General features: G+C 46.6%; 2 protein-coding genes across 3 annotated transcripts; both read left to right on the top strand.

The window, feature by feature from the left end:
- Positions 1 to 564: 564 nt before the first annotated feature.
- On the top strand, positions 565 to 5,327 carry LOC112893563 (serine/threonine-protein kinase AFC3). The gene is made up of 12 exons (XM_025960964.1): positions 565 to 816; positions 904 to 994; positions 1,428 to 1,454; positions 1,546 to 1,699; positions 1,776 to 1,824; positions 2,094 to 2,208; positions 2,326 to 2,417; positions 2,516 to 2,663; positions 3,085 to 3,149; positions 3,226 to 3,323; positions 3,961 to 4,066; positions 4,745 to 5,327. The coding sequence occupies exons 1-12, from the start codon at positions 739 to 741 to the stop codon at positions 4,880 to 4,882; spliced, it is 1,161 nt and encodes a 386-aa protein (XP_025816749.1). The 5' UTR covers positions 565 to 738; the 3' UTR covers positions 4,883 to 5,327.
- Positions 5,328 to 8,906: 3,579 nt separating this feature from the next.
- On the top strand, positions 8,907 to 14,592 carry LOC112894826 (aldehyde dehydrogenase family 2 member C4-like). Of its 2 annotated transcripts, none has more exons than XM_025962645.1 (7): positions 8,907 to 9,153; positions 12,553 to 12,695; positions 12,808 to 13,455; positions 13,565 to 13,702; positions 13,783 to 13,920; positions 14,008 to 14,069; positions 14,148 to 14,592. In XM_025962645.1, the coding sequence occupies exons 1-7, from the start codon at positions 9,045 to 9,047 to the stop codon at positions 14,419 to 14,421; spliced, it is 1,512 nt and encodes a 503-aa protein (XP_025818430.1). In that variant the 5' UTR covers positions 8,907 to 9,044; the 3' UTR covers positions 14,422 to 14,592. The 2 variants fall into 2 exon arrangements, with proteins under 2 accessions (XP_025818430.1, XP_025818431.1); XM_025962646.1 differs by lacking the exon at positions 8,907 to 9,153 and adding an exon at positions 9,272 to 9,527 and having other exon boundaries at positions 14,148 to 14,442.
- The last annotated feature ends 3,472 nt before the right edge of the window (positions 14,593 to 18,064 follow it).

Below are 18,064 nucleotides of genomic sequence, written 5' to 3'. Positions count from 1 at the left end.
TATCCCTGCTTCTCCCTTGCCACTATCCAACGCTGCACTCAAAACATATCGCTTCAGTTTTACCGAACGAGGGAAATAATGACCACTTGCCGTGGCCAGAAAAAACTAGTAAATGGGATTGTGTAGATAAGATTTCCAATTTTATAATTTTTTGTTATGACAGAAAACTAATTGAGTTTAATGAGAAAAATCACATGTTTTAGTAGAACATAAACAATCGTCCAAACAAATGGCAGCCTCTGTTGAGGTTAAGAAACATTTCCGTTCTTAAACGATCAATGTGAGAAGATGTAGAGAGAAAATGTCTTCCGGACGACTGGACCCTTCTATTATCAATCTCAATTATCTTTGTAATTACAAGTTTGTGTGTATCAAGATGGAACATGATGCCAGCTGTTACCCTAAGATGGCATGGTATAGGCATCTAGTAGAAGCAAAGGGCAATTCGATAACTTCGCCCACAGAGCACCAACACTGCAAGGGCCCGGTGCTCTCTGACACAGTAGAAACAAAAAATGGCCCGAGCCCGACGGCCCTCAAAATAGAACGCTCGAGCCCAGGCCCGTCCACGGCCGCCGCTCACTTCCATCTGGGCCCCAGCCCGCCACGCCTCCTCGCCGCCCCCCACCTGCACCTCCTCGCGGCCATTAGCGCGCCCCGACCTCGCCTCTCCCCATCTAGGGTTTCTCTCTGCCCCCTTGCCCCCTCCCTCTCATCCCCATCGATTCGCAGCTTGTCATGGAGTCATCGCGGTCTCGGAAGCGAACGCGCCAAGCGTATGACGACCCCGCCGCGCCGCCGCCTGAGCGGGAAGTGGTAGGGCCCGCTTTGCTCGTGTGTGCTCACGGATTTTCGGGGTTTGGGGGGTGTGCTGATGCGGATTAGGCCACGCTGTGGACGCAGGTACTAAGGGGCGGCGCGTCGCCGCCGTGGAGAGAGGACGACCGCGACGGCCACTACGTCTTCGATCTCGGCGAGAACTTGACCCGCCGATGTGAGCACCCGACTCGTAGCTTTCTATTTGAGATCCTTTAGACTTTAGCCCTTGTGCGCGGATAACGTTTGTTTGTGTGTAATAATATGTGATTGGTGGTGACATCGATTTGTTATTTTGGTTTTATGTGCTTTTCGATTGGCCTCTGATTCTGCATGGAAACTGGTAGTCTACTTTTTGGCTTTCTGTTGTCGCATTGCATGAACTTTTTTTCGCTGTTAGACTGCATATATTAAATTTTTACTTACATTAAGTGAAGGAGTTGAACGAAGCAGGGTTCTAATTCTGATCTTTTAAGTTTTTGTGAATTTAGTAGTAAATTTTATGCATGTAGCAGTTTGCTTAGTTCTCAGTATATTTCTGGACCTGGAATTAGTTGGTACTATGTAGAGTTTGGCTATATTTATTGATATTCTGCTTTATGCATATGCAGATAAAATTTTGAGCAAAATGGGAGAAGGTTCGGGTTTTCTGCAATCTGTCGTCTCCACTTCTGCTGGGTATCTTCGCTATTATTCTAATGAAGAGCGCTGCGAGTTGGATTTTCGTAGGTACTTTTGGGCGTGTTTTGGAATGCTGGGACCGTGAAACACGTGAATATGTTGCCATAAAAGTTGTTCGGAGCATCCGCAAGTACCGTGATGCTGCAATGATTGAGATAGATGTGCTTAATCGCCTCGCAGAAAATGAGAAGTACAGATCACTGTGAGTGTCTCAGAAAACGTATTAAAGTATAACCCTATTCCGATTTCTGACTTGACTGTTCCTCTTCAATTGCCAGCTGTGTCCAAATTCAGAGATGGTTTGACTATCGTAATCATATATGCATTGTAAGTACTAGCTTTTTGTCAATTATACTAGTTTTTAAAATTAGTTAGCAATTTCTGTCCATATATTGTTTGTTGATATTATTTGTGTTATTGGCCCACCCAATACCCCTTGTTGGGATGAGAGACTCATCTATACAAATTGTGATTATTCACCTGTAGCAAGATTTGCTTGACTGCAAAATCTTTTTGTTCTTTGCTCATGAAGGTTCCCTGATATCGTTACAAATTAAAAATACTGTTTATTCAATGGATATCAATGGTTTTGTCAGGTTTTTGAGAAGCTTGGACCAAGCTTGTACGATTTTCTAAAGCGAAATAGATACCAACCTTTCCCTGTGGAACTTGTGCGGGAGTTTGGACGGCAACTGTTGGAATCTGTAGCATGTGTGTTAGTTATTGCTTGATTTTGCGTCAATTATTAGCTAATTTGGCAGCTGCAGCTTCATTATTTTATTGCTCCAAAGGGGCAGTATTGACCATCTTTCTTTATTTTTGAAACAGATATGCATGAGTTGCGGCTTATCCACACTGATCTGAAGCCAGAAAACATACTTCTTGTGTCTTCCGAGTATATAAAGGTTCCAAGTTCAAAGGTACTTAATCTCACCCATTTTTTAGTGATCATCTGCTATTTCATTAATAGGCATACTGTATTAGCAGTTTTCTTGAATGATTGCTTGGGGTTGTACAGAAGAGTTCGCAAGATGAGATGCATTTCAAGTGCTTGCCAAAGTCCAGTGCCATAAAGCTGATAGATTTTGGTAGTACCGCCTTTGATAATCAGGAACATAACTCGATTGTATCCACGAGGCATTACAGGGCACCTGAAATAATCTTAGGTAATTTGGTTATTCTTAAAGGTTTGATTCTATTTTATCATGTTTGAGGTATGAACTATCACTCAAAAGTGAATATTCTTTGCTCTTCTCCAAATGGTAAAACAGATTTCAAAATCTTACCAAAGTCTGCATCCTAGTTCATACTCTTGTTTATGTTTAATGGCGCAACTGACAGCAGTTTGAAAAGAAAAGTTGTTTTTTTTCCTTTTCAATGTTTTCTGAGCATATTTAGTTTGAGTTGATGGTTGAGTGTCACTGATCAACGAAATTGATTGGACTGAGGTCTCTGCTTATGTGCAAAATAAGAATAAGACTTGTTATCATGCTCCATAGTTGTTATGCTAGCTATCATAATAGTTGCCAGTTGTTCTTCTCCAGTTATGCCAATCATTAATTCTGATGTTGAATATTTCTATTGCAGGCCTAGGCTGGAGTTTTCCATGTGATATTTGGAGTGTTGGCTGTATTCTTGTTGAGCTATGCTCCGTTAGATCACTTCTCACACTTGTATTTTTCTAGCATTTGTTGATGGATATTTTCCTAACATTAGCAAGTCTTTTAGGGGGAAGCATTGTTTCAAACACACGAGAATCTGGAACACCTAGCAATGATGGAGAGGGTTCTGGGACCTATACCGGAGCATATGATACGGAATGCAAGGTGCCTTGCAATCTTAATTTGTTGATCTTAAAGTCATTTTCAGCTTTTGAATTGAATGGATACGTTTTTTTTTGCAGGGGTGAGATTTTAGGTTTTACCATGCTTTCTTCTATATTATTTGTTTCTAATCTGTTACACTTCATATTTTACCCCGTTTTCTTCTATATTTTACCTTCATTTATTTGAACCTTTTGAGAAAGTGGCGCATTTGATTCTTACTGTAGAGTCAAACCAAGTTTACTTGTTTCTAATATGTTACAATTCATAGTATTTCTTCAATAGCAGAGTATCAGCTGTACTTAATTTACATGATTTATTCTATTTTGTTTTTTCTACTTGATTTTCGAAGCTAATAGCTGCTTTTATGGACACTAGTAATACTAGCTTGCACCCCTCTTTTATTTGTTGCTCCTTGAATTTCATTAAGGTACTTCTGCATGTGCATGTATCTCTGTTATGTGTCTTGCCTGCATGTTATGCTGAATTTGTCGATGCTGGAACTTCATGGAAACTCTTGTATACAGAGGATGCAGCTATATGATATTTTTATGGTGTTAGCTTGCAATCTATTTGTTTTTTTCTTTTGTTTTTTAAATATTCATTTATTGTGCTTACATATGTCACCTGGAATGTGCAGTTCATCTGCCCAGAAGTATTTTAGGAGAGTGTCACGTTTAAATTGGCCTGAAGGTGCTGTTTCAAGAGAAAGCATCAGAGCTGTGAGAAAGCTGGATCGACTAAAGGTTCCCGTTTCCCTCAAGTTTGCTGTTTTGGCTATGCTTATCTATCAACTAATCATAACTTTTTATTTAGAAACTTTAATACGTTCTTGTCATTGGTCTGGTTATCTTTTTTCCTAGATTTCAAGGGTAACTGTGGGTTTGGTTAAGGTTAGAAGTTAGGGTTTGCACTTATAGTTATTAGATATACTGTTTGCTATTCCTGCTAGTAGTTTTTTGGACATATAATAAAAATATGTAAGAATGGCATCTACGAACTTTCTTTTGCAAGGCACAAAATTGAGTCAATATGTAACTGCACATGGACAAAAATACCGTCCTTCAGAAAGCGTTAGCAGATATGGACCTTCTCTTTTGGAAGACACCAAATTTACTTAATAACACATCATAAAACAGGCTTGACGAGGACAATCTGCTACCATGTCAAACATAAAAATCAGTTTGGTTTATTGGAATTCAACTAGGAGACAAAGTGTGCAGTTTTGCTGTCTCGTTCAGTGAGTTGCTTGATATTCTTTCATACTGAATAATAGGTGAAAACTAGTATAGCTGCTATTGATATTTCATCTGGACTAAGAGAATGTCAAATGTAACTCAACATGAGTAAAAAGCTATGAAAATATGAAGAGGGGGGGGGGGGATTAAACTCTCGAATCCTGAACTTATGGACCGCAACTTCAGGACTTGGTATCGAGGAGTGCTGACCATTCGAGGGCAGCACTGGTGGACTTGCTATACGGTCTATTACGATTCGAGCCGTCGGAGCGTCTCAGTGCCCAAGAAGCTCTGGACCATCCATTCTTCAGAAACCCAACATGACTTTTTGAAGAGGCTTGACTCCGCCCCATGTAACATTGTACGCCAAGAAGGTGGTCAGGAGAAAGCAGGCAAAGCCATCCGTTACAAAGCTGAAGGCATCTTGCTCCTCTGTACCATGAAATTGATGTAAGCCTGTCGATAAGCCTTTTTCTTGGTGAAAAAGCTGATGTTTCAGTCGGCCAATGTAATGTACACTAGCATTTTTTCCTAGGGAGCTTTAGCGTGCCAGATGGCGCTTGCACGTTGTTAACAGGTGCGTCCCAATATCCTCATGCTGTAATGGCACCACAGTGTTGGAAAAACGAGTATAAAGGGTATCGGTTCTGTGCTGCGCCTTCGGTGCCCGTGCAGCTGTGCTCCCGCGGTGGAGCCTGTGCACACACATTTGAAAACAAGTATGATATACCTGTGACCTGAATGTTCTGCAGAATGGATGTCATGAGTCTATGATTTGTTGCATCCCAACTGCGTGGTGTGAGGCCGAGGCGTGGAGAAAGTTATCATGACATGGAATGTCGCGTCTTGTTCCTGAAACTTACTGTAGCCGTTGAGCTGCTGAAGAGCTGGATTGCCTGAATTTCTGGCGTGCCGAGCAGCGTGCCTGCGCCATGTGATTCCCGAAGGAGATAGCAGGTGAGGTTTTGCTGAAGAACGTGCTTGCATTTTGGTGCCATAAAAAGTTGGTTTGGCCGTTAAGGTCACAGCCAGGGAGGGTTTTTACTACGTATATGATGCCTTGCCCGGGACCAAAGGTCAGGTCTGATTGTTGGCCGAAGCTTCTACTTTTCAAGCATTTCTTCACCACACCACATCAAAACCTGGTCACAACACTGACTGTACGGTCTTCTCGGACCCGTCCATCTGTCGTACTCGTGAGTCGTGATCAGACCCTGGCCTTGTTTCTTTGCTCGTGTTCTATCTTCTCCGGTCGTGAGTTGGACACATCAGGAAAGAGGCAACACAGCCCCTACGCTACGGTCCCTACCCCGCGATGTTGGTGGCCCTGCCGAGTGCCGGCGTCGTGTAGCTTGGTTGCGCCCGGTCCACCCCGGCCAGCGACGGCTCCCGTGCTCTCCCTTTTCCGCCGGTTACGGGGCCACGCGTGCTGCCACGGCCGGCGTCGCCGCCGCTGTCCTCGTCGTGCCTCCCCCTCCGCTCGCGAGTCGCGACCCAGCACACGCGCCGTCCGGCGACCGGCGGCACGGACGGACACGGCTGGCATCACGAAGAAGCTTCGATGCTTGCCGTCATACGCATACGTTAGTTGGGATGTCGCTGCGAATCCGTTTCACACCCCGGATCCTCGCGACAACGATTGGAATTTAATCTAGTACTCTTCCAAAAGCCCGGGTCCTTCCTCCGCCTCACGCCTCATCGTCCTCTTGTTCTACCCACACCTCCTTCCGGATCCGGGCTGTCAGATCCAGATCCGGACGCGTCCGGCCGTGCCCGCGCCTCCGTCAGTCGGGCCGTCACGCTTCCATCGGTCGCCGAGGCCCGGGCATTGCCCTGCAGCCTTGCTCTTGTTCATCAGTTCCCTGGCCAGGAGAGGGGCACGTCGTCGACGCCTTGGCATGCCACGCCACGCGCCCCGGCGACACCAGCTGATGCTGCCGGTGCCCGGCCAATAACCACACGCGCCGTCCATGAACCGTCGCCATCCTCGGTTTCTTTTTCCGACGGGTTGCATTGGCCGTGCCGCTGTTGCTGCTGGCGACGCCGACGCGCCACGCACCGTCCGGCGGCCGGCGCGGCGAGGACGCCTGTGGGCTGTGGGAGCTTCCATGTCTGGTGGCCGTCGTGGCCTCGCCGGGCGCCATGCACACGCGCTCTCCGGGGTGCTTGGTTCGGCCGTTCGTGTGCCTGCCACTCGCTACCTAGCTGGTCGAGCGGGTACTGGATGTGCATGGACGCGTGCTGCTCCATGTGTGCTATCGGTAGCTGGCGACGTCGGTGGGTTGCTGCCGGGCGCCGGCAGGCTGATTTGAGAAGTAGCCGTCAGCATCGAGACTCTCATACACAGCACGTGTGCCAAGCCGAGCTTGTTGTTAGGCGAGGTCTCAGAGCCTGACATTCGATCGTGTGGAAGCCCGGAACCCCCTTGTTGCGGGATTATCAATTTCAGTTTTGGAATGGAACTCTCTAGCGATTGGAGTAGCATTTCAACGATATGATATCATGCGGTGAAGATATTCATTTATCACTTTGGTGTACAGGACTAAGATACTTTAAAAGAAATTATATAAAAAGTTTCAAAAGCATCCCTATTTTTATCATGTTATACATTGATACTTCTATATGATAATAAGTATATTTGTATACTCGAATGGTCGTATATTCAATGTATATACCATCCAAGACGGTCTAGTATGATAGCAAACTTCACGTACGTGCTTTTTGTTAGGTTGTTAGATCAGGTATGTCCTATATCATACAAACTGAGGTTAGCTACACGCACGCGTAGAAAAGATATTTTCATATTATCGTGGCAAACCGATAATCGAGCTTGTAAGGTGAGATTTGAGAGTTTGACAGTCGTCGTGTAAAAGCTTGGAACCGTTGTTTGGGTTCGTTTCCATTTCTAAATACAAATGGGTATGGTGTAGCGGCATTTAAAGAATATGATATCATGCAGCGAAGATATATTTATATTATATGCATATAAATACCCCAAATGAAAGCTTGACGTCTTATCTACTCCGGATTCGTGGCTCCATCTCCCGTGTCGTTCTCCCGATAGTTTATGTCATGGTACGCTCCGTGTGCGCCACTTGTAACTTGTGAGGGTACAACAGTGACAGAGAGCGAGACTGCGTCCGTTTAGGAGCAAATTAATAATACAACTGACTACTGGTTGTAAGGATCTTTATAGTCTATCTCTTAGTCTCTCAGCCCACTGTACAATGGTTAGCTTTTTACCATTAATACATGGTCCATTTGTCTCTCTCACAAATTTTTTTTGGTTCTTGCGTCAAAGCCGGCTGTAAACTTACAGCCCGTTTCTCCTCTCTCTTCTCCACCTCAGCATTCAGGCTGCTTGCAGCCTACCATAATATTTGCTCTAATTCAACAGATCCTCTTGACTTTGAGACCCATGCGCACCTATTCATTCTATGAAATCTTAATGACGATGAGACGGATAAAAAGCCACCCTGCAGATGAAAAGAAAGGGATTACTGTATCTCTCACACGCATGGCCTTTAGAAATTAAAATATTGAGGTCGCCGTTGTAGAGCTGCGATAACGTTACATACTGACTGGCCATGGGAGACCTGACTTAAGAGTAGAAGAATTTAGGGTAGTAGTCCATCATGACGGTAACACGAGCTGAGGTCAACTTGAACTTTACATGTGTTTTGCTACTAGATGTGTAGATAATAAAGGCCACACCTGTGAAAGGGTTTGTAGCCTAACCTCCTCTTTACGAGAGCCTTAATAGCATCTCAGATTTTTACTGATCATAAAACAAATAAAACAAATAGTAATACTCCCACTATTTATCTGAGGTATACTACACTTTGGGAAAGTATCTAGAAGCAGTGTGCCTAATAAACCATCACCGATACCTACAAAATCAGTACCGTAAAAACCTACGATATAAGAACCCGATTAAATAAGTTTTATATACTAAGTATACACATAATTTGATTAGTGGACGGTTAAAATTTATAAAGTTTATTCCTTTTCAGATTTGTAATTCAAACGGAGGGAGCACGTCTACGGGACTGCTAAAACCTCAGGTCCCTTTCTAAGTTTTATTTGTTATTAACTGCTATTTGCAAAAGGTTGGTTTGTTTAAGTGAAGTTCCACACACACGGGCCCGCCGTAAGTCGGGAACGACTTTGGACACGAGCTAGCTAGAAGAGGTATAAGCAAAGCAAAAAAAAAAAGAAGAAAAAAGGAAAAAAAGGAGAAAGGAAGCAGCTAGCGTAGCCGAATCTGCCGCCGTCCGGTGCCGCCCTTTGGGCTTTGGCTCGTCGTCCTGGCTTCTCCTGCCGTCCACTTTAAAAAGCCTGCTGCCTCCAAGGCGCCAGGCGCCGTGTGCATATCCATCGTCTCCACCTCTGCTCCATCTATCCGCTTCCTCTCCCGCGCCCACGCCACGCGCCCACAAGACACATCTCTCAGCGGACTCCGGCCCTTCGTCGGGAGGGCGGCGCCATGGCGGCTGCGAACGGGAGCGGCGGCGGCAAGGGGTTCGAGGTTCCCAAGGTGGAGGTCAGGTTCACCAAGCTCTTCATCAACGGCCACTTCGCCGACGCCGTCTCCGGTACGCCCATCGCCCTCCCACTTCCCGCACTCGAGCTCTCCGCTAGCTCTTCCTGACTGGTCACCTATACAGAATCAAAACTGGGAAAACCACCGTGCTCCAATCCAATTCCAAATTCGTCCAAACTAAGCCGTTCGTCTCTAATGGCACGCTAGTGCTATTCTTACGGTCTTCCCCCAAATCGAGCACAAATCTCTTGAAAAGTTCAAATATTTTCGAAAGTATTTCCTTTTTTTTATTTCTGGGCACAAACAATTCGTCTTCGATCCACCGGCGGACGGGTGGGCGACTGCGAGTGGCGCAGCGGGTGGCCACCTCGAGGAGGTACTACGAGACAATCTGCCTCGCTAGCTTCGGCCTTGGATTTCTCGCAGGTGAGATCTCGGCCGGATGACACCGTGCATGTCTTGACTCTTGACGAAGACAGGCCGTCCGTCACAGACTCGCAGTAACCAAGTAGGAGCTATAGCCGGCATGGCGCCTGTAGCTTTAAGTCGTCGCAGAAAAAGCAATGTTTTTTCTTTTGCTTTGATCTTGTGTGATCGTGGGAAGCGAGAGGCGACGGCAGAAGTGAGGTGGCTAGCCGCACGGCAACAAAAAATAAAAAACAGTGTTTATTCGGATAGAAATTGCTTTGCCTGCCAGTCTGCACTTTGTAATAATTAAATACAACTGATCATTAGGCTTAACCACCGTGCACTTGATGTGGAGCTGTACTCGACTGGACGAATGGTTGTACGTAGCAGTACCACTCTTGGCACCGTACTTGGATGGTCAATGCCGCAACGCAAATAGTAATTAAGGATACTACGGGTGTACTACTCGATCTCATGACCAAGTGCTAGCATTTTAAGGATATACGGAGGACGTACTCTCGTTTAGTGGTAGCTTGTCCAAACCACAAGCTGCGTCTCGACGAAGGAAAAAAGGCCTCTATTTTCAGAGCACCGATCGATCGACAGAATTTTAATTTGCACCGTATGCACGTAAAATTCTCTGAAAAAAAAGCAAATTCTTTTGTAACAAGCAAGCGACACGAATATCATCTTGTGTCTCTGATTCAGCCTTGGATCGACGAACTGTTTCGGCCATGCACGCTTCAGTTGACAGTGACCATCCATCCTTCATGAGCTAGGCCTGGCTTGTCCCGTTGCAGATGGTTGGTGCAACTGAAGCCGAGAGGCCCTAGCTTTCCGGATTCGTGCAAATTCGCCGACCACACACTGCCGCGACGCGTCCTTTTTCCAATAGATGATAGCTAGCAGTACTGAAAGCCAGGGCACCCGGATGACTGGGACTTGCCGACACCTGCTATTCCAGTTTATTTGGTACATGGGCACATGGCCACCATTTGATGCTCGCTCTGTCCCTGCTATTGCTAGCTAGCTAGGAGTACACATCACTGACCTTCCAGCCCTCGTCGTGGGCACTGAATTTTAGGGAATACGAAGTTCGTCAATCTTGTAGCAAGAACAGGGGCCGTGCATTGCTTCTACATGCTTCCTCTGCTATTGCAGGGGCCACGTGCACCACGGCAAGGCTTGCAAGAAGGTCTAAAATGAACGGACCACCTGCAAGTGCGAGATTGATAGGATAGATGGTGCCGATCTCGCCATCACGGGCGTCGCGACAGCCACAAAACGAAACAAAGCTGATGAGCACTAATTAAACGACGGATTACAGCTCGGATGTAGATTGACAACTACAACCACTTCTGATAAGTAATTTATACACGGAAGAATTACAGAAAACCACCTCGTATGTCACTTTGTGAATAGATAGATGGTCCTTGGTGAAAATTAGCAGCACAATTAAGCCCGGGAAAAAGTTTTACCAATTCATGAAGAAATAATCATGTAGACCAGCTAAGCCATGACGTATGTACTATCTACTATACATATAGCTTCTGGCTAGTCTACTACTGCTAGGCAGCAGTCTATAGTATGCAGCAGTCTCCATTTGATGAGATGGATGGAGACAAGTCGCCCAACCGCTGAGCGGCGCGTACGTGCACGCCGACGGAGGAGGAGCAATCACACCGGCAATTTTCTGGCGCTGGCCTTTGGCGCACTGCTCGTTTGCTAGCTAAACGCATGGTTCGGCGGCCTCAAAAATTCCAAATCAAACCGGACCTCCCGGCCCGGATGATGGCTCTTGTGGTGATGCCGCTTGGAAAATATTGTTCACACCGTCGAATCGGCGGGCTAGTCCGTGGTGGCTGCTGGCGGCCGTCGCCGCCGGCCACGCACACGGCCGGAGCCCTTGCAGGTCGTACAAGAAGCTTCGCTCTCGCTCCGGAACAGCAGGGCGTGGATGGCGCTGCGACGGCTGGCGCGCGGCTTCCGCTCGCGCTAGCTCGGCGGCCGTCGTGGCCTCGCCGGGCGCCGTAGGCAGGCAGGACGCCGCCTGCGGCTGGATCGTCGTGTGGATAGGCGCGCGCTGCTACAGCCGCTCGGTGTGTTGTCGCTGCCCGCTGACGTCGATGTGTCGCGGCGCGGCCGGCAGCGTCGAGCTCGCGTCCGCCGCCCGTCGGTTTCGGGGTCTCTCGGTCAGATACCCGGACATGCTCTCGTCATCGGTCCCCTCGGACATGCATGCTGCCTCGCTAGCGTTTCGCCATGGACGACGTAGATCTTACAGTGCGAGGAAAGCTCTATTCGATCACCAATTCACCATGTGTTGTGTACGTTTTAGCTTTCGGTCGTCACAAAATTGCGCAAAGCTTTCCTAAAAAAAAATTTGCTGGCAAAGCATTGCTTGATTTGTTTTCCGTGTGCTCGTGGGGGGGACGCAACGTAGAGCGAGCGTTCTCGATCCTAGTGGCACGACCAGGCCGGGCCGCCAGGCATGTCTATGTGCGCAATGCACATGCATAATCTACTCTATCTTATTTATTTATTTATTTGTTTTGTACTGCAGTAATCTGCCTGTTCTATCTTATTTATTTATTTATTCTATATGATATCTTCTACTATATCTAATAATAAGGCACATACAATAGAGCGGTTTTAGCTAGGTGATAGCATATTAATTATTTTTGAAAAATCTCCGTCGGCTATCGACAAACAAATAGAACGGCACCACTCAAGTATATCCAATGCACACGATGTCATCAGGGATTCAAATGCGAGGGTGTCATATTAGCAGCAGTGCGTAGAACATGAACACTACTGATAGAGAACGTTGTCCCTGTCCAGATTAAGAGATTAAAACTGAAACAGCAATACGCCGTGTCTATTATAGTCAGATGCCTGCCGGGTGCCAAAGTTCAGATAGTCTGGCTCCCAGGCATTTTCATTCCAATCTGTGAAAGCAGAAGCATCTGAACTCTGAAGTACATGAAAATTTGCGCGAATAGAAAAGAAAATATGACTGATCACTGTGAACTCTTTCCCGCAGGTAGGACGTTCGAGACCCGGGACCCGCGCACCGGCGAGGTCATCGCCAACATCGCCGAGGGCGACAAGGCCGACGTCGACCTCGCCGTCAAGGCCGCCCGGGAGGCCTTCGACAATGGCCCCTGGCCCAGGATGACGGGCTATGTAAGAATCCCAACTGGGCCCAACCCAACTGGGGTGCAGCTTTTCAATTCAAATCGAATGACGTGTGCGTCTTTGTTTCGCGCCATGCGTGTGCCGCTTGATTGATTGGCAGGAGCGGGGCCGGATCCTGCACAAGTTCGCGGACCTGATCGACCAGCACATCGAGGAGCTGGCGATGCTGGACACGGTGGACGCCGGCAAGCTCTTCCTCGTCGGCAAGGTCCGGGACATCCCCGGCGCCGCGCACCTGCTGCGCTACTACGCCGGCGCCGCCGACAAGATCCACGGCGAGACGCTCAAGATGGCGCAGCGGATGCACGGCTACACGCTCAAGGAGCCCGTCGGCGTCGTCGGCCACATCGTGCCCTGGAACTACCCCAGCACCATGTTCTTCTTCAAGGTCAGCCCGGCGCTCGCCGCGGGGTGCACCGTTGTCGTCAAGCCCGCCGAGCAGACGCCGCTCTCCGCGCTCTTCTACGCGCACCTCGCCAGGGAGGCTGGCGTCCCCGACGGCGTGCTCAACGTCGTGCCGGGGTTCGGCCCCACGGCCGGCGCCGCCCTCGCCGCGCACATGGACGTCGACAAGCTGAGCTTCACCGGGTCCACGGAGGTCGGGCGGCTCGTCATGAAGGCGGCCGCCGAGAGCAATCTCAAGTCCGTCTCACTCGAGCTGGGCGGCAAGTCCCCGATCGTCGTCTTCGATGACGCCGACCTCGACATGGCCGTGAACCTGGTCAACTTCGCCACATACACCAACAAGGTATGCTGCTATGCTTATGTTGTGATCAGTTACGTTCTTCGGGTCATCCAGTTCGAGCAGAGTAGTTTCTCATCACCTCTCTGCAACGACATACCCTGCAATGTCGCAGGGCGAGATCTGTGTCGCCGGCACGCGCATCTATGTCCAGGAAGGGATCTACGACGCGTTCGTGAAGAAGGCGGCCGAGCTCGCCAAGAAATCGGTGGTCGGGGACCCGTTCAACCCGCGTGTCAACCAAGGTCCACAGGTATGAACATCAGAGATTCAGTGTTCAGACAAGAATACACAACACTGGATGCAACGACCAACTGTGAGATTGCGATGCAGGTTGACAAGGACCAGTACGAGAAAGTTCTCAAGTACATTGATATCGGAAAGCGCGAAGGCGCCACGCTGGTCACCGGAGGGAAGCCCTGCGGCGACAAGGGGTACTACATTGAGCCCACCATCTTCACGGACGTCAAGGTCAAGGCTCAACATGAACAACAGATTTTGTTTTCCTGACCATCAACAAAAAAAAATACTGATTTTTCTTAAAAAATGCTAATTCAGGATGACATGTCGATCGCGCAAGATGAAATCTTTGGACCGGTGATGGCGCTCATGAAATTCAAGTAGGCCTCTTCCCTGAACATTTTTCAGTCTGACAGCTGAAACTGAATGTCTGAAACAACTGAACTGTAACATTGCAGGACTGTTGAGGAGGTCATTCAGAAAGCAAACAACACCCGGTATGGCCTGGCCGCTGGCATCGTGACAAAGAACATTGACATCGCAAACACGGTGTCTCGATCGATTCGTGCAGGCGCCATCTGGATCAACTGCTACTTTGCCTTCGACCCTGATGCGCCATTCGGTGGGTACAAAATGAGCGGGTTCGGCAAGGACATGGGCATGGACGGTCTTGAGAAGTATCTGCAGACGAAGACTGTGGTCACACCCCTATATAACACACCCTGGCTCTGATCTCATCCTAAGACAATTGAACAGCACATGGGGGAAAAAAAGAAGAAAAGTGCCTTATACAGATAAAAGAATGGGTTGTTTGTAGCTCTGCATCCGCATGGATTGATGATGTACAATGTAGCATGGACTTGTTTCAGAACAATAAAGACATGTTTCAGACTTTCAGTTGCATTGGCCGGTGTCTAATCTGTTCAAGGACATTTTTCAGTATTTTACTGACAAGTGACAACCATTGACTTCCATTGGAACCTTTTCTTGGGTTAATCGTAATACACGTTCCATGTGTTTCCATGGGACATTTTTCTCTACACCTGCTTTGATTTGATTTAGCAATGCTGCATGGACATGTTCAAGAACAATGAAAACACATGTTTTGGCTACGTCAGCTGTTGTTTCCTCTGTTCAAGAACATGTTACAGTATGATTGACAACCATTGACTTTGTGTGGATTCATTTTTGCTGATCGCACTACCGGATTATGTTGCTTAGTTTTGTGGATCATTTACGACATGATAAAGACGCATAGGCGTCACTTAAAATGAACACGGAATGAGCGTCTTTTCACGGACATTTTACTTGAAACAATGGAGGTCACCATTACGCAACAACTATTAAATAGATATTGCAAATCGCCATCTTTAATCGGAATGTCCCATCGGAGATGATTCTTTCTGATGTGATGCTTAACAGCAAGGAGTCTTGGATAGCTTAAAACTACAAAATATCGGCACATCCTTTGTCATATTTCGTCATTGGCCAAGACTTGGAAGTTAGAATAACAAGAGGAAAATCAACAAAGTCTCTGTAACTCTCATTGATCCCTGTTGCAGAGATTCGACCATACACCTATCATATCATAGACTGCTCTTTCTACTGACCAACAGCGTACAATTGCTGACACATTGTCGTGGCTAGGATCGTATCAGCCTCCCTGGCCCCAATGGCACCGAAGTCAACCTCTGATTACGCGCCGGAGTGGACGAAACCGAAGCAATAAAACAACCCAGCTCGATCTCATGAATCATGGTCTCCATAATGCAGTGTCTGATCTGCATTACTTAAGGGCGCAACTAGCTTTGATCAGATAAAAATAATTGCTTGTGAGCTTATCCAAGAATTTGGAATATTCTAATACTGTTTATCAGACAGGTGCTACTTGGGTTTATTAATTTAAATCAGGCAGTCTTGGCTGCAACGACCAATATTTAATCGAATTCGGTAGAAATTTTGCGCCAAAAAGCAGGCTACAGTTCGTTTGACCGGTGGACAGGACGAAAATTATGACCGTCTTATTCGATGATGCCATGATCGGTCCGTGATGGAGATTTTATTTATTTATTTGTTTTTTTTGTGAGAGGACAATAGGAGGGGGTCTGGGGGATGCTGTGGCCAACTTGCAGCGATTGGTGAAGTATCTTAAGAACATTTTGTTGTGATCTATGAGAGTACATAGGAAAAATGGTTTGCACTTTAGACTTGCAGTGTGGACTTCTGAACTTCAGCTGGCTTGAGCTTGTTGGGCATAATGAAATCTCTAGGTTGTCTCTAAGTTTATGCTTTTTCTTCAGACCGAGAGTACCGCAGAATGTGTTTTCAATTTTTTGACGCAAAAGGTACTAGATTTTCTCTGGAGGGACTACTTTTTTGAGTTACTAACTTAACTTGTGCGACAAGAAATGCACTCTGTAGTCGAAAAGAAAGCAGAAATCAATAGGGTGATGTGTCATACACAAAACTTCGGGACCAAGCTACATGTTCCCATTCCGCCAAGCAAGTGGTATCTGATCTCTCTTTCTCTGGACTCTATGAAGCAGAGACAGACAGAGCTTTCTCAGAAGGAGACAACAGACAACTATAATGGTCAGATCACGCAACCAAATAACACCAGCCGGCCTACCTGTTTGTTTATGCTATGCGCCGGGCAGACGCGTTCAACCGACGGCTAGCTTCAATCAGTTCGTATCTGATCGGGTTCTGTAGTCGACTAATGGGTTCTATGTGTTTCTCGCTGACCTGCTAATTGAACGCACCAATTGCCATCCAATAAGCAACACTGAAGATGGCCTATGGTAAATTAAAGCCTGCATACTTCTCTTCTTTTTCTATTTTCTTTTTCTTTTTTCCTTTTTTTGGGTGAGAGGTCAGTAGAACTGTAGGAGGGTGTGACAAATGCTGTTGCCAACTTGCGACGACTGGTGAAGCATCTTAAGCACGTTAGAATGTGACTTTGGAGGCGGGTACCAAAGCAACAGGGGTTGGCATTTTTACACACATGGACTCTGACTTCTGAACTTTAGCTGGCTTAAACTGTGGTTGGCAATATAATGTAATAATGTCTAATCCAGTTTTCTGGCTCCACAAACTTTTCCCATGTCATTATTATTCTAGATTTGGTATAGTGCATGTTTTCATTTGTGACCTAGATGTTTTTTTTTGGAGGGGCCTGTTTTGAGTCTACCTGTATGAATGCAACAATGCACTCCGATCTGCAAGTCCAGAGGTAAGTCGCAGCTCTCCTGCGCATTCGAAAACGTCCAAAGGGAAGTGGAAAACAACAGGGTGATGCATCAATGTGATACTTTGGTCCTGCAAATGTGATCAGCACAAGTCATTGGTGAAAGTTGCAGGAACAAGTTGTGTGTTTCAATTCGGCCAGCAATTGCTCTCAAGGAGAAGAAAGAGGGAGGGAGGGAGGCGAGACAACACACGAAGCTTTTGTAGAACGAGACAACCGACATGCCGAGATCAACATGGCCAAGTAACACCCAAGCAGAGCCAACGATCTACGACCTGTCTATGCATTGAGCACGTCATTCAACCGACGGCTTTCTTTCAGCAGTTCATATTTGCTTATGCTGTGCGCCCGACTACTGGCTGCATTTCTCGTTGACCAGCTAGTTTAGCAACCAATTGCCAGCCAATAAGTGGTGATGAACGTGACCGGCCTCAAGTTAATTATAACCTAGTTTTTATTTATTTATTTTTTTAAAAAGGATGGACCCCTTGAAGAATATTTGTGATTTATTTAGGGCTTGGTTGTATAAATAAAACCATTCCCTCCAAATACAAGCAAATTGGAGTGGAAAATGAACTAATTTTCCTGTGATCTCTCCCAATACACATGGATTGGAGGGAATTATTCTATTTTCAAACAATGCCATAGTCAGAATGACTGGTGATATTCATATTGTAAAACGAACTTGCATAGGCAAAATTACTTTTTGACTACATCAAATAGTTTATTCATTAGATCAGCTAGTGAGACGAAGTAATTATTTCCTTAGATCAGCTAGTGAGACGAAGGTGGCGCACAGGAGGGACTTTTGTCGTCACCACGGGTCCGGTCCTAACACAGGTCGTAGCAGGCGGCTTCAGTTCAGATTATTCATTTTTTGTACTTGCCTGACTGACCAATTCAAACTTGGCCATAGCTTGCTTCGCCTTCTCTACCTGATCCAGAGTTCCATGTGCTGCATTTTGAAGCATATATAGAACTGTTCAGACCAAAGTACCAACCTACCTTTTGATATTCGAATATACTAGGCAAATATGTCCGTACGTTGCTACGGACAAAGTTGGTATAACTATTAAATACGTATAGTTGCCCGTGCATTAGTTTGTGGGGATGGACTAAGGACCACCT

The sequence above is a fragment of the Panicum hallii genome, chromosome 5 (assembly GCF_002211085.1).
Source record: "Panicum hallii strain FIL2 chromosome 5, PHallii_v3.1, whole genome shotgun sequence".
NCBI lineage: Eukaryota > Viridiplantae > Streptophyta > Magnoliopsida > Poales > Poaceae > Panicum > Panicum hallii.
Note: the sequence above shows the minus strand (reverse complement) of the source record. Positions and strands in the feature narration are given on the sequence as shown.